The sequence below is a fragment of the Artibeus jamaicensis genome, unplaced genomic scaffold (genome assembly GCF_021234435.1).
Source record: "Artibeus jamaicensis isolate MK-2021 breed Jamaican fruit bat unplaced genomic scaffold, CSHL_Jam_final contig_432, whole genome shotgun sequence".
In the NCBI taxonomy this organism is placed as follows: Eukaryota; Metazoa; Chordata; class Mammalia; order Chiroptera; family Phyllostomidae; genus Artibeus; species Artibeus jamaicensis.
In genome coordinates, this window is record NW_026521828.1 from 13168103 (window position 1) to 13183088 (window position 14986).

General features: G+C 54.7%; 1 protein-coding gene across 5 annotated transcripts in view; it reads right to left on the reverse strand.

The window, feature by feature from the left end:
* The window catches only part of PPARGC1B (PPARG coactivator 1 beta), a 100697-nt gene that overhangs the window by 19020 nt on the left and 66691 nt on the right, over nucleotides 1-14986 (reverse strand). For 3 of the 5 annotated variants that reach the window (XM_037161929.2, XM_037161932.2, XM_037161933.2), the window contains exons 2-5: nucleotides 13293-13466; nucleotides 6470-6685; nucleotides 2756-2872; nucleotides 532-1642 (exon numbers count right to left, since the gene is read on the reverse strand). In XM_037161929.2, coding sequence (XP_037017824.2) covers nucleotides 532-1642; nucleotides 2756-2872; nucleotides 6470-6685; nucleotides 13293-13466 — 1618 coding nt within the window. Of the gene's footprint in view, nucleotides 1-531; nucleotides 1643-2066; nucleotides 2144-2755; nucleotides 2873-6469; nucleotides 6686-13292; nucleotides 13467-14986 lie in introns of those variants that run through there. The other 2 variants (XM_037161930.2, XM_037161934.2) reach the window with 2 other exon arrangements.

Below are 14986 nucleotides of genomic sequence, written 5' to 3' on the forward strand. Positions count from 1 at the left end.
ACTAGATATCTCTGTGTCTTAAAACAGAGATTCTAACAGAACCTACCACACCCACTTCCCGTGAGGAGTTGGCGGGGACAATCAGTGTTAGACCAGCACCTGGCACAGTCAGTGCATGAGAGATAACTGTCACTATTACCATGACTACTGTTAACTTAAAATTCACCTTCATCGTGGAGCTGAGTTTACAGACACACTTCCTGTCACACCGTCACCCACAAAGTCTTCTTTGGGGCGCTTATCACAATATGCAATTATCTTCCTTTTTTGCTTACTTTTTGATCACCTGTGCTCCCCACCAAATCATAAGCCCCATCAAGGCAGACACCTCACTCCTTGTTCATTAAGTGGGACCTGGCCCATGCATGATGGGAAACTCAGAGATGTGTGGGTAATTCCCGAAGGTCCGCCCAACCAGCCCACTGCACAGAGAGGAAAGTTGCCCGCCCGGTGTGGGAGTCCCGCCTCTCAGCACGAGGAGGTTCACCACGTCCCACCCCGCCCCCTCTCCCGAAGACGACCTCCGACTACCTCTGGCAGGGGGCCGCAGGCAGCTGGGGTCCTCGTCTGTGTCCCCACACCCACCCTCACAGGGGCTCTCCAGAGCCGGGACCTGGGGTCCCTGGAGCTGCTGCCGGTCCTGGCTACCATCCTCGCTCCTGGGGCCGCCCAGCTCCCGCCCTGTGTCGTAGGCGTCCGGAGCCAGATGCGGTGAGGACAGAGCTCCCTGGGGCTCTGAGGGGACCAGGGACTCATCGGTGAAGGTCAGCCAGGGGCCCAGCTCAGGGTTCAGTCTCCTGGAACGCCGCACAGGGCACACGGAGCTCTCCAGCTTCTTTCCCAGCTTGGTCCACGGCAAACCTCGGCCCGGCCTTTTCCAGCCCCACTCGTCTTCCTCCTCCTCTTCCTTTTCTTCCTCCTCCTCCTCCTCTTGCTTCTGCCTGGCCAACCGGCTGACATGACCTTTCACCCCCAGCCGCAGAGGGCGCAGGCTGGGACCAGGCCCGGTGCTCCGGGGTGAAGCCGAGATCCTCACCTCCTCCGCGGGGGACAGGAGACCAGGGGAGGCCTGGCTGTCCTTGGGCCTGTGCTGGGGCCTGAGGGAGGCGTAGACAGGCGTGGCCAGGCGGTAGGGTTTGCTGACATCACAGAGGACATCTTGAGCCAGAAGTTCCCTCAGAATGGAAAACTCAGCCCAGGCAGCTCTGGCAGGGTGCTGAGACCGGGCCCAGGGTTGGACCTGCTTGGAGGGGTGGCTGCAGGGCTGAGGGGCAGGCTCTGGGGCCTGTGGGAGCCGCTTCCTCTGGGGGAGGCAGTAGGTGTGCATGTAGTGAATAAGCTGCACCATCGCCTGCATGTCCTCCGGGGAAACCTGGGCACTGGGGCCTGCCCTGCCGGGTGCTGGGGAGTCCTGGGGAGAGGATGGAGCTGGCTGGGGGCTTGAGCAGTCCTTTACTGGCTCCTCATTGTCCTTGGCAGGGAGCCGAGGACTCAGGGGGGCTGTCGACTGCAGGCCCCTCTCTGGGGAGCGGGCTTTAGCCTGGAGGCAGGATGGCACCGAGGTGAGGTGCTTGTGCAGTTCTGTACAGCTCCGGCTCTGAGACTGCATCACGGGGGCCTTCTTCTCCTGGATGCTGTCCATCTGCGGAGGGAAGGAGGCCAGAGTGAGGTGGGAGGCCCCCACTGCTCCTTCCCTCTGCACCACCCCCGCAGCTGCCCACTGGGCTCAGCAAGGGTCTAAAAAATTGCCAGGGTTTATCCATTTTCCCCCAGCTTCCAGCACAAAGCCTGGCACCTGACTGTGCTCAGCGATGGGGAACAAAGGAACGATCGGCCTCCTTACACGGACTGTGCCCCTTCCAGGTTCACAGCAAAGCCCTGCTCTGACTGGACCCCACGCCCACACTCCAGCCTTCAGTGAGAGCGCCAGGAAGTCCATTAGTGGTTGCTGGGGGCAGGCACGGGAACATGGATTAACGGTAAATGGGGGCGCCGGGGGTCTCCCCGGGACGGGGGAAATGCTCTAAAGCCGGACTGTGGTCGTGGCTGCACGACTGTAAACTTACTAAAAATCACTGGATCGTACTTCTAAAACAGGTGCCTTGTATAGGTAAGTGGCACCTCCATAAAGCTGTTAAAAAATAAAAAGAAGAAAAATTCAACAGCTTCCCAGTGCCCATCAGATAAAGGGAAGGCCCCTCGGCCAGGTATTCGGGGCCCTCGGCAGTCGGGCCCCAGACCACGGCTCTCACCAGCCTTCTCCGCTCCCGATTCCCTGCAGTGCACCTGCCACTTCACTGGGGCCAGAAGGGCTGTCGGGTGTGTCTCACATCCCTGGGGCACTTCCTAGCCTCCCCGAGAGCAAAGAGCCGGCTCACCAAGGAGCTTAGCGGCTCAGTCTCCACAACCGTGAGATGCAGTGTTTCGGGCTATCTCCCCATTAGAGGAAGCCCCCCCCCGCCCACCGAAGACAGGCCATATCCTCCTTGTCCCTGCTCTAATTCAGTGTCTAACACAGTGCCTAGAACACGGGTGTGTACAACAGTGTCCGAGGCTCTTTCTAGAACCCCAGACTGCCTGGGTCTCGAGAAGCACCCAGCACACAGTACCAGGACTGTGTGAGGAGCACGGAGGGAAACTCAAAGCTGACTGAACTTGAAACCCCTAACAAGAACTCAAGGTTGCACATCCCCAGGGGCCACCTGGGGCCTGGGGGTGGGGGGTGGAGGATGTTTTAGGGCAAGCACAAAAATACCTTGACACAAGGCCGCTGACTTTTGGACCTGAGGCCAGCCCGGCGCCAGGGTGTCCCTTCCTTCTGGGTTTCAGAGCTTGATGCTGGGTAGGAAGTGGCGAGCAGGAGCTTCTGCAGCTGCAGCGAAGCAGAGAGGGGGCGCTGAGCCGCGGCCAGGACACGGGGAAGGGGCGAGGCCTGAACCCCAGGCGGCCCCTCGGGACTGACCATGCCCTGACCTGGCTCATCCCAGGACCACGGGGACGGCATGGACGACACTCAGTGACCTGGAATGCATTCCTGATATACAGTGTGGGGCAAAAGTAGGTTTAAAGTTGTTCATGTGGAAAAATAATACACTAATTAATAATAACACAAGAATACACTGTTTCATGTACTTACAGCTGTAAACCTACTTTTGCCCCACCCTGTATGACATGAATACTAATAAGTGGGCAATATAAGCAAGTGTCCCTCCCACCAAGGTCCACTTTCTCCCTCCCAGAGGCAACTACTGTGAACCATTTTCCTGTGCCCCTATCAGGAGGTAGGATGCAGTCACACAAGGGTACGCAGGGCGGGCAAAAGGAGGTTCACAGTGGTGATGGCAGCCCGAGCTAATCAAGCTACTGTACTGATCGTCGGCGCAGGTCTTTTCCCATTCAAACAAGTATAACCCTACACTCTCGTCCACCTGTGCACAGTGCTCACCATTGGTACGCATTACTTTGGAAATAAACTATTTTCTGAAAAAGCAACATAAATAAACAAAGAACAAAAGGGAAATCAGCTGGAATCCCTCAGCAAAGAATCCCTGTGGTGCCCGACTGTCCTCCGTGTGTGTGTGCATGCCTTGGTGCCCGACTGTCCTCCGTGTGTGTGTGCATGCGTTGGTGTTGGTGCCTGACTGTCCTCCGTGTGTGAGTGTGTGCATGCGTGCACACTATAGGTGGAGGCAGCTGTCCCAGTGAAGCATCCGCATGCTTCACACAGGATGGGCAGACATTACCCAGATCCTGTGGGAGTTCTCAACGTCACAGACGTTCTTCTTAGGTAACTGGTTTTGAAAAGGATTTACAGTTTGTTGGGATGTCCATGGGCATTTGGGTTGTTAGGCATTTGGCTGTCTGTGCTCAGTACATCATGTACAGGGCACCTCCGGCCACCCAGCTGTTCCTACACAAGTAGAAGCACGCGACACTTGAGCTTGTCTGGCTTTTCTAGTTTTTTAACATTGCCAGACACACTTCCACACCCAGAGTGCAGATGCTCGACATTTCCCCGCCGAGAAAGTGGGGGGCTGAGTGCCGCTGGCGTCCTACCTGGGGTCCTTTCACAGCTGAGGTTGCGAACAGATCAGGAGGTATGACAGGTTTTTGCCAAAGCACAGAGGGATTTCTTGAGGGTCATGCCCCACAGGTCACCCCAGCAAGGAGTGCCAAAGGCCCAGGAAGCAGAGAAAAATTCCACACTCCCCTAGGAGCCGGAGGGTTCCCACCACCGCTCCTGGACCCCAGACCAACACAGACACATCTGTGGTTCTCTGACACAGACAGAGAAAGTCCTATAGGCTAGAGAGACCTGGTCTGACCCGGCTCAGCCCCCCTTTACCACGAGACCTGGGGCAAGTCCTTTCCCCCTCTAGGCGTTGGTTTCTCCATTGCTACAGCAGGGGCAGGCAGATTAAATGACTAGAGCTGAATCTTTTTTGACTCAGGAGTCCCTCTAAGAATACGCGAGAAGCTACTGGGCTCAGAAAAACGCACCGGTTATGTCAGAGGCCCATGGGTCCCTGTCCGTCCGATGGTGGACTCTCTGTGATCATGACTGCAGGTTAAGAGCTGAGAAGCTGCTTTGTGCAGAGACCTTCCAAACTCCGTCAGTGTGCTGGGAGGCCGGAGGGTACGTTTCCTGTGTGCCTAGCACACTGCCTGAAACAGGTGCTCAAAAACGGGTGGAAAGAGGGCAACCTAAGGCACCGCAGGGGACAGACTGTGACCAGCCAGGGCTGCTCTCTGTCTCTCAGAGGTCTGGTCCCGTTCCAGAGCCCCACAGAGAAATGGCAGAGAATTCCTTTCATTGCTGCTACTACCGGTCCAGCCTGGATTATTCCCTGGAGAGCATTTATTGAGCAAATACTATGTACCAGGCACTGCACTAGGTACTTTACATGTATTACCTACTGCATTCCTCCTAAGGGCCTTTGAGGTATGCACTGTTTTTGACCCCACCTTATAGACCAGGACACTGAGTCAGAGAAGTTAGGGACACACAAGCACTAATTGGTGGGGTGGGGAATGGAACCCAGGGGTCTGATTTGCAGCCTGAGAGGAAGCAGGACTCCTACTTATCAGCAAATCCACAATGTGGGGTTGAACACACTTGTGTGTCCAGCACATACGAGGTGCTTACCAAATGGTTTGCACCTTTGGAAAACAAAGGAAGCAGGAAAGAAGGAAGGGGTCCTGGACCAGGAGGCAGCATATCTGGGTTCTAGTGCTCCCTGGCGCACCAACGTGCTGTGTGACCACGGAGGAGGCCCTCCCCACTCTGGGTCTCCACGTTCTTCCCCATCGCTGGGCTTGATGGTCGCCAAGAACCTTTTCAGCTCAGAACTGTCCGTGACCCAAGACCCCTCCCCAGCTCCCACAGGCTCTGATTTTCTGAGTCTCACGGGCACTGGCAACCTTAGCACCAAGGTGAGGAGCCCAAGACAGGTGAGCACAGCTGGACTTTACACCCCGTGACATCTCAGCTTTTGTATCCTCAGTCTGACTCAAGGGCAACTGTTGACTCCTTAAAGAATCTGATAAATGCTGAGACCCTCTCCTCGGAAAGCGGCGATTTCGTGTGCGGGTTCCCACGTGCCACGTATACTCACACGGAGAGCATTTAACCTCTGCTGATGCAAGGACAAACCAGGCCGACCCCTCTGGAGGGCACTGGGGAAGTATCTGTCTCCACTGGAAAAATCGTGTATCTGTCCACCTAAGAATTCCATTCCCGGGAAACTTATCCACTTACATGTGCAAAGGCCACCGCACCAAGACGCTGACTACAGCGCCGTAGCAACAAAGGAGTTGAAACCACATAAACATCCATCAACAAGGGGACTGGTTAAACAAGCTATGGTACATCCTTACAAAGGGACACTGTGCAGCCAAGAAAAAAGATGAAATGGAGCTACCTGGGCTCATCTGAAATTATTTCCAAAACAGCAACAGTTCACTGAGAAAAGCAAGGTGCAGAGCAGTGTATAACGCAGGCTCCCTTTTTGGAGTATTTAAAAAAAGGTGGAAAAGGAAAGTCAGATAGCAGATCAGTAACCATGGTAACCTCTGGGGAAGGAAAAAGCAATTGTGAGATGGGTAGGAAAGTTTCGCTTTTAACCGTCCACATTTTCTGCTTGAATTCTTGCTGTGTGTTTATGTATCATATTTAGGAAAATGTTTGCATGCGATTTCAAGGTTTTGCCACACAATTAAGGTCAATCCATGAAATCCCCAAGGGCCTACAGAATGCTCTTGGAGACTGGGTAGCTAGTCCAGCTGCACAGGTGGCAAAGGTGAGGCCCAGGGAGGCCCCGTCCGGGGCTGTCTGCTGTGAATCCCATTGCCACTGATGCATGGAGACCTCTGCAGGGGCTGGAACTGGTTTCCCTACACCCACCAGCTCTTCCGCCAGGCACCACATCCCAGGCCTCCACCACTGCTTCACTCGGAAATAGGTTCTCACCAGTGAGAGCTCGTCCCCCTCAGGGGCAGGAGCCAGAGGGCTCTCCAGGGAGGGGCTGGGGGGCGCAGAGGAGGGGACAGGTGAAACTGAAGTGCAAGATGGTGCTTCTCCACCGTCCAGGGCTGGGAAGGCAGCCAGACCCACATCATCTTCAGGGATGTCATCCAGGGTCTTGGAGAGCGCTGCCAGGAGAGCCTCATTCTCACTGTCGATGATCTGGAGCAGGGAACACAGCGGAACAGAGAGGAATTGCGGTGAGTCGGTGCCTCGGGCCCAGCCACCTTCTCGGTGGAAACCTGCTGTGTGCACGCAGCTGCACCATCGCTGCCCTCCCGCCAGCCCCTCTAGGGTGCTCCCCCATCGGATTCTCTCAGCAGTGCCGTAGTAGAAGATACCCAGGCAATGTGTTACTGAGGCCACGAACCTCAGAAGTCGACGAGCAGGCAGCAGGTGACACTGAAAACGACCTTGCCGTGGGGTCCCAATCTCCTGTTCATCAGTATGGGAGACACCTGCCCGCTCCACCCGACAGCAGCTCCACACCTCAGTCCCCTGCACCAACCCCTAGGACACAGCCCCAAGGCTAGTTTATGCCCCTGGTAGCAGCGTCCCTTTGTGGGTCCCAGACCCTGACCCTCAGGCCCAGGCAGGCAGTGGGAAGGCTGGAAGCTTCAGGGTTCCACCATGACCATGACGACCATGGCTATCATGTCCCGGCGGGTTTCCAGGGCTTGCTCGCCTTATTCACGCACGAAGAGGAAGTTAGATTGGTGGTCAAGAGTTTGGGCTCGGGAGCTGGGGTGGAATCCCAAAAGCAATACTTTTCAACTATGGGTCCTTAGGCAAGTTACTTAGTTTCTTCACCTGCTGAATGGGACAACAATGCCACCCACTTCATAAGGTTATTGTTGAGGACCGAATAAGCTAACCTATATAAGGCTCTTAGCAAACAGTGCCTGACAATGGAAAGTACTCATTACCATTACTGGTACTTCTACTACTACTGCTACCACTACTGTGATAATTACTGTGATGATGGAGGAGATGATGATGAGGTCGATGACGATGTGGTGGTGACCACGATGCTGCTGACGATGGTGATGGTGATGATGATAATGATGATGAAGGTGATGGTAATGACGATGGAACGGGTGGTGGTGGTGGTGACAATCCCTCGCCCGCTTCTTCCCTCCCTCCCCCTCCCTAACATACATGTACCGAATGGCCACCCTGGGCCCGGTGTTTCCGGGGCCCTGGTAATACAACACACCAAAGCTGGCACCGCCTGTGCCCTCATAAAGCTTACACTCCAGTGGAGAAAAGAGTGAAACGAGGAAACAAGATCATTTCAGGGAGTGACAAAGGCTGGGAAGAGAACAAGAGGAAGCTGTGACGAAGACTGAGAACACAGTGAGGCGTACGGACTCCTCTGAGGGTCAGAGAAAGCTGCCCCACACAGCTGAAGCTTAAACTCTGGCTGAAAGATGAGGACGCAGTGGTCAGGCAAAGGGCGGAGGAAAGAAGTTTCCAGGCACAGGGGAAAGGGAGTCCAAAGGCCCGGGACAAAGAGCTCGGCTGAGAAGACGGACAGGAAGGCTTTGTAAATACTGCCTCGTAACAACTTCTAAGGGGGGCACTATTCTAACCTCTGTCTTACAGCTGAGGAAACTGAGGCTCATAGAGGTTGAGTGAGGTGTCCAGGGTCACACAGCAAATCCAGGGCAGAGGCAGGGCTTACACTGAGCACAGATGACCCGAGGCCCTTTCTTCTCTGACGTCTGGGAACTGCAACAAGGAGGGTCAGCCAGCACACCCCCAGCCCAGCCAGGCACCGCGCCCAGCCCCCACGCCAGAGGCCTGCAGTGTGGAGACCTCACTGCTTGCAGGCAGGGCAGTGAGAGCCTCAGCAGTCACCCCAGGCTGCCGGACAGGCCCTGGGGAGAGCGCATTCTGTCACATGACACCTCCCCCCGCACTCTTCCCTGTCCCAGGTCAGACTGTGTATCCTTCCTTCAGGAAGTTCATCTGAAATACGCATCTCGTGACGGCATTTTGGCCGCACTGAATCTGTTCCAGGCCTTGCAGCCGGAGCAGTCGCTGAGTAATTCAAAGGGGGGACACGGAGAAAAGAGAACAAATGGGTTTGTAATTTTTGGAACACAGCTAAGAACAAAAGAAAGGTCAAAAGAAGGTTTTGGTTGGGTCTGACCCAGGGTGGGGAGGGGCAGCCAAGGGTAGATCTGGGCCATGGGCTCTGGCTCAAGAATGCAGGGGAGCTCACTTAAACGACCCCCACTGCCATGCAAAGACCAGAGTCCCCTGTGTTCCCAGAGCAATCTGTCTAGCCTGACTGCACATTAAGGTCTTAAAAGCTGGCACTCAATGACCACTCTTGGGGCTGGCTACATGGGGCTCTGCCACCATAGGGTGATACTGGACAAGTGTTTTCCTTCTCAGCCTCGTTGCTTTGGCTGTAAAATGGGAGTCCATGAGCCCCAGCTGGTGTGGCTCAGTGGGTTGAGTGCCAGCATGTGAACCAAAGGGTCACTGGTTCGATTCCAAGTCAGGACACCTGCCTGGGTTTCGGGCCAGGTCCCCAGTAGGGGATGTGTGAGAGGTAACCACACACTAATGTTTCTTTTCCTCTCTTTCTCCCTCCCTTCCCCTCTTTCTAAAAATAAATAAATAAAATCTTTTAAAAAACCAGGGAGCCCATGAGCCCTGGCCAGCCTCCCTCCCAGGTCTACTAGGAAGGCGAGGCTGGCAGCAACGGCAGAAGTGCCCCACGCCTGCCCACGGCGGGAGCGTGGGAGGCACTCAGGCAGGAGTTTCTGAATGGAAGAATGAATGACCCGAGGAAGGAATTCTGGCTTCGAGGAGAGACCGAGATTAGGGTTTCAAAGAATAGATTCTTAGAGGGACATTATTCAGAAATGATGTCACCCAGCATTGGATGGAATGAGAGTTCCTCTTTCACAGAGGTAGCTTATGGCCAAGAGCAGCCCATCACAACTATCGGCCGGATCCCTCAGGGATCACAGAGTGACCCGGGATGTTAGACATGTGACCTGAGTGCTACCACTCCCCTTACTGCTAACCAGATGTGGCTCTTCCTTCCACGCCAGCATCTTTCTTAACACAGCCCTCCCAGCCACCACTGCCAGTCCAGCACAGGTGGCACTCACCAGGACACTGATCTGTCATTTTTTTTTAGGTGGGCAGAATGAAGGTCCAGGGAGGAGACTCATCAAGGTCACACGAGACAGCGAGAGGAGGGGTCACGGACTTCCTGTGTGCCAGGCACTGTACAAAAGTGAACTCAAACTGGCAGAGGCCTCAAGACGCCCCCCCCAGGGGCTGGTGTAAACAAAATGACTAGCAAGAGGCCTCTGCCGTCTTCTCAGCCCTCCGAGAGCTGCCCCAGCTGCGGCTGGAGGCTCTGACCCAGCCTCGGAAGCAGGGCCACTCCTGCCCACAGCACCGTCCCACCAGCACCCTGGGGTAACATGTTCCAGGGAGCTGGGCCACCCTTCTCCTCTTCCTGGGCCCATTAGCTCAACTCTCCCAGCTTTGCTTGGAAACGGAGTGTAAATTAATGGAGAGTTAATCAGCTGAGGAAGGGATATTAATAGACTCAGCCCCACCCCCAACCTTCCTGAACTGATCTCGAGCTACAGGAAAAGAAGTCTATGAAATCTCAGGGAAAACACTTCATTTTGGGCCCAGGGTGGCTTGAAGGAATGTCACAGAACAGAATTTAGGCTATTAGGGACAGAAGAACACTCAGAAATCCTCTGCTGTCCAGGGGGCTTAACTGGGGTTCAGGATACCCAGGAAATCAGCCCCCCACCTTCTTTACTGGGATTTGGTCCACAGATTTCACCCGAGGGTAAGAGGGCCCCATGACTCCCCTAACAGATTAAGAGCCACGGACTGAGTCTGTCTTCCTTCCTCATTCCTCATGTTGGGGACACTGAGGCCCAACCAAAGGAAGCCACCTGCCCAAGGCCACAAAGCACGTTGTGACAGAAGGACCAAATGCCTGCCCCTCCAAAAGTGCTCACAAAGCACCTGTCGTGCTCCTGACCCTGGGGCTCTGGGCACCCCAAGAGCTGGACGGCACTGTCCCCGCCCCCGAGGGGCTCTCAAACCTGTTGCAGTGACTTGCTCTCCACTCCCCCAGTCCGTGTCCGTAGCAATGGTGTCCTTCGACTTAGAACACAGCTCAGACAGAAGGCAGTGTGGCTCTATGAGTCCCGCTGGTCAAATGAGGAAACCGTCCCAGCTCGTGGCAGAGGGAGGACAGAGCCCACAGTCCCTGAGTCCTGGCTCAAGGTTGTGGGATGGGTCATGTCTGGTACTTGGCAGGAAAGAAACTATTACAATTGGTGCCTTCATTCAACACATATGACTGAGTCCCAACAATGGCTGAGAGCCCCAGTGAATAAAGTGCCATTTGTCTTCAAGGAGCTCAAAGTCTAAAGGACACACAGAGACGCATGCATGGGTGTGCTCACACAGACACACGCAAGACAGGAACCCAGGGGAGGAAGCAACCAACAGACTGCCCGCCTCAGAAGGGGCTGGCGGGAGAGCTGGGCGTTGAAGGATGCAGGCGTTCAATACATGTGTGTGAAGCCCCGAGAAGCGCCAGGCTCTGCGCGGAGCCTGGGACAATAACAGTGCACAGTACCAGCCCCCACGCTCGGGGGCTGACAACGTGGCAGGGGAGGAACCAGGCACTGGTCATACGACCACAGGCACAGTGAGTACAATGGGTGGAGCTGGCCTCGTCTTGAGAGAGCAGGTGGCCCAGAACGGGAGAGGGGCGGGGTGGGCGGAGTCCTGCACAGCCCTCCCGTCTGGAGGACTCTGCCTCCCTCGCTGGCCTGGGAGCCCGGGGCCACGGCAGGCTGACTTGTGTGGGAGACCATGTCGGCATGCACATACTAGGACCTTGGCAGGACAACGTCAGTGGGACTAGCCAGTCTCTGAATATTTCAGGGCCTATATAGTTTAGGGGGGGTGGCCTTCAGGCAGCATCTAAACCCCTCTCGCGCATCAAGCTCCACAACTTAAAAGCATTCTCTGGAGGTCGGGCCCCTTTGTGGGTGGGAGCAGCAGAGCACAGGTCCTGTTCCTGATGTTCACATAAAGAATGAAGGTCACCAGATGGCCCCAGACCTAGAGCCCAGCCCCGCTGGTCCTCACCGGGGCGGTGGAGAGGTTGAGTATGCAGCTGCGGGGGGTGTGGGTCCCAGGATTAGTTGTTACCCTGGCCCTTCCTAGCTGTGGGGCCTTGGGAAAGTTACTTAACCTCACTGAGCTTCACTTCCCTCACTTGTAAAATGGGCCCTTTACTTATAGATTAGAACAGCCTCGGGGGGGGAAAAAATCAAACTCCTTACCATAGCCCACAAGACCCTGCTCGATCTGGCCCCTGCCTACGTCTCTGGCTTTACCTCCTGGCATTTTCCTCTTAGCTTCTACCCCCTGCGCTTCTGTTCTCCAACACGGCCCGCGCTCCTGCTTCCGGGCTCTGCACTTGCCGCTTCCCCCGCCTGGACCGCTCTGTCCCTGCTCTTTGGTTTTCACGAGGCTCCTTCTCACCCTTCAGCTGCAGCACCTCCTCCCCAAAGAGCTCTTCCCTGACCGCCCCATCGTTAGAGCCCCTTCTCAGCCCAGGTTTGCTTATTTCCTTCTGTGCCCCCATCACAGTGACCGCAGTCTGCTTATGTGTTAGCTGATTGAGGGTCGGTCTCCCTCGAACTGTCCCACCCACTGATGAACACAGTGCCAGAAGCACAGCAAACTCCATAAACATTCCTAAAAGCAACGATATAAACCTCGAGAGTATCTGAGATGAGGCTCGTGGCACACCGGCATGGCATCGGACACAGTGTGTTGCTGTTACTGTATTTCCAGACAAGTGCAGGGAGCTAGGTCTTCTTCCCCCGATCTTTGTGGGGGAGCACATTTCAAGGTAAGAATAATGAATTCAAATGCACCCATCACCCAGCTTCGACAGCATGGCCAATCTTCTTTCATTTATTACCCTGCAGGCCATCAATACACCCACCCACACGAATGCACACAGAACTTGGTTTGTTCTGAAGCAAACCTCAGACATCACATTATTCCGTGTTAGAGGGCTTCTTAAAGGAGGCATTGCCCACTATGTGCCTTAAGGCCGGGTGCAGGAGCACGCAGGATCAGAGGCATTTGTATTGGTCCTCAGCACTACCTCTTTTAAAAACCTTCTAACTGCACTTATGTCTGAGCAATGTTAAGAGAATTAACTGCATTAATATCCACAGTCAGGGACAGTACTGCCACAGAGCAGTGGCTCAGTAAATGGGAAGCATTCTCATTATGGCGTCATCATGGCCATAAAGCCTTGGCTTGGAGGAGGCAGGCAGACTGGATTTGAATCTGATTCAAACAGATAAATGCCTTGACACATGACTTCAGTTCTCCAAGCCTCAGTTTCCTCATCTGCAAAAGGGGGAGATGATGGCACCTGCCTGACAGGATAGAGATGAGAACTGAGTGAGATGCTATAGAGAAGGGAGGACTTGGAACCCTCCTGACCCACAGAGGGGCTGGCCTCTTCCCTGCCCTCACTTTCCAGAGTCCTGGCAAGGAAAGAGAGCTGCCCAAGGTCAAGTGCAGATACAGGGCTAGACACGTGGCCCCAAAAGCTGTGGTGGTCTTTGCCTGAGCAAGTGCAGAAAAAGGAAGTACAAGCCAGAGCCAGGCTTTTGGGGGCAGAGAGGGACACGGCTAGGCAGGAGACAGAGGGCAGGGCTCCAGAAGGACGTACCTGAAAGAGCTCCGAGTCATCGGGGCTGTACTGGCTGGGCTCAGTATCGGAGCCCTCGGGGCACCACTGCAGCTCCTCAAAGCAGGTGGCCGAGTCGAAGTCGCTGGTGTCCAGCTGGGAGAGGTCAAGCTCTGGAAAGTCGGCGCAGAGTTGCTCCTCCCCGGACACCCCACCCTGAGGAGACAGGAAGGAAGGCGGCCGGTCAGAACTGAGCTTGGCTGGACCCAGGTGGGGACCCTCTCACTCATGATGCTGCCAGCTTGGACATTCAGCTGCCCTTGGCCAAGGCCCAGTTTTGCCAAGTGGCCCGGAAATGTAAAGTTCTGCCCCACTCTCTTACAACTGTTGAACCTACCAGGAGCCAAGCCAGGCACCGGCAGTACGACCCTGCCCACTGCTCTCTCCCTTCTCCTCTGCTCTCCTCCACAGCAAGGCCCTGCCCATGCAGCCCTTTTCTCCTACCAGCAATGTGTTTCTGAAAACTCCTTTACAATCCGTAAACAGAGACCTACTCCTTTGCCTACCCGCCGCCAGTGGAAAGGAGATTTCTCGGAGGCAACAGTCCCTCAGTATGAATAATAAACAAGAAAACAGCAAAAACAATAACGACCAACATTATCAAGTGGTTACTGTGTTGTGGAGGCGCACCCATGGTCCCTGGGGTCTTACGGGAATATTTGTGAAGTCTACAATGTGGAAGGCAACCCATCACTAAACCGGAGGCAAGTAAAAACCAACATCACCTGTGCCATGAAATGTTACGGTGCTGTTGAAGAGAATGAGGCAGGTGTATATGCTGTTTAAGACACATTAAATAAAAAATGAAACTGCAGATTATCAGTAGGAAGAATATTACCCCACACGTGTAAAGAGAAAAGCCAGGCTACGCCTTTCTCTGTGCATCGTAACACAACTGCAACGCACACAGAAAGGTCTAGAAGGCCATCAGCCCTCTTGGCAGTGGCAGGTGCAGACTCTGGTAACATCACAGACTGACCAGGCTTCTACAGTGTGGGCCCGGGACTGGCAGGGGCAGCTACACCTGGGGCCGTGTGAGGAACAGCGCAGGTGCTCAGGCCTCTCCCGGGCCCCCTGAGTCAGAAGGCGATCGCGATCCCATCCTGATCTGTAGGTTTAACAGTTACCGGCCCAAGGGCTGCACTGACCATTCAGGGAGGCCAACTCGGAAACAGTCCCGCAGGCCCCGGCGTCTGGTGGCCCTGAGTCATAATCCCTGCTCAGCAGCTGGGAAAGCCTGGGCGAACCCCCTTGCCTCTCTGGGGCTCGGCTGCCTCATCTGTGAAACGGGAACCCCCGCCCGCCTCGTGCTGTTAAGAGGGAATAAGGGAATGGTATAGCCTCTCTTGGCCAGTGCCCAAGAAACAGCAGTTCACAGTAATGATAACAAAAACCTTTTAAAATAACAAGAACAACAGCATTTCATAGCAGGCAGAGGGGGCGGACCTGCCTTAGAGAACAAAAAAAAAAAGGCTTTATGTGACACTTGGAAGAAATAGATGTTGGCTGGGCCTTTTCCTTAATTGTTCCCACTTACTAGGCCTCATAAATTATGAATAAATGTATATTATTAGCTCAACTTGACACAGGAAAAAGGCTTTTATCCGAATTTAGGTCAAATGTCTTAACTGGCATTTTGCAAGAACCCTGCACGCACAGGGTAGCACCAGGGCCCA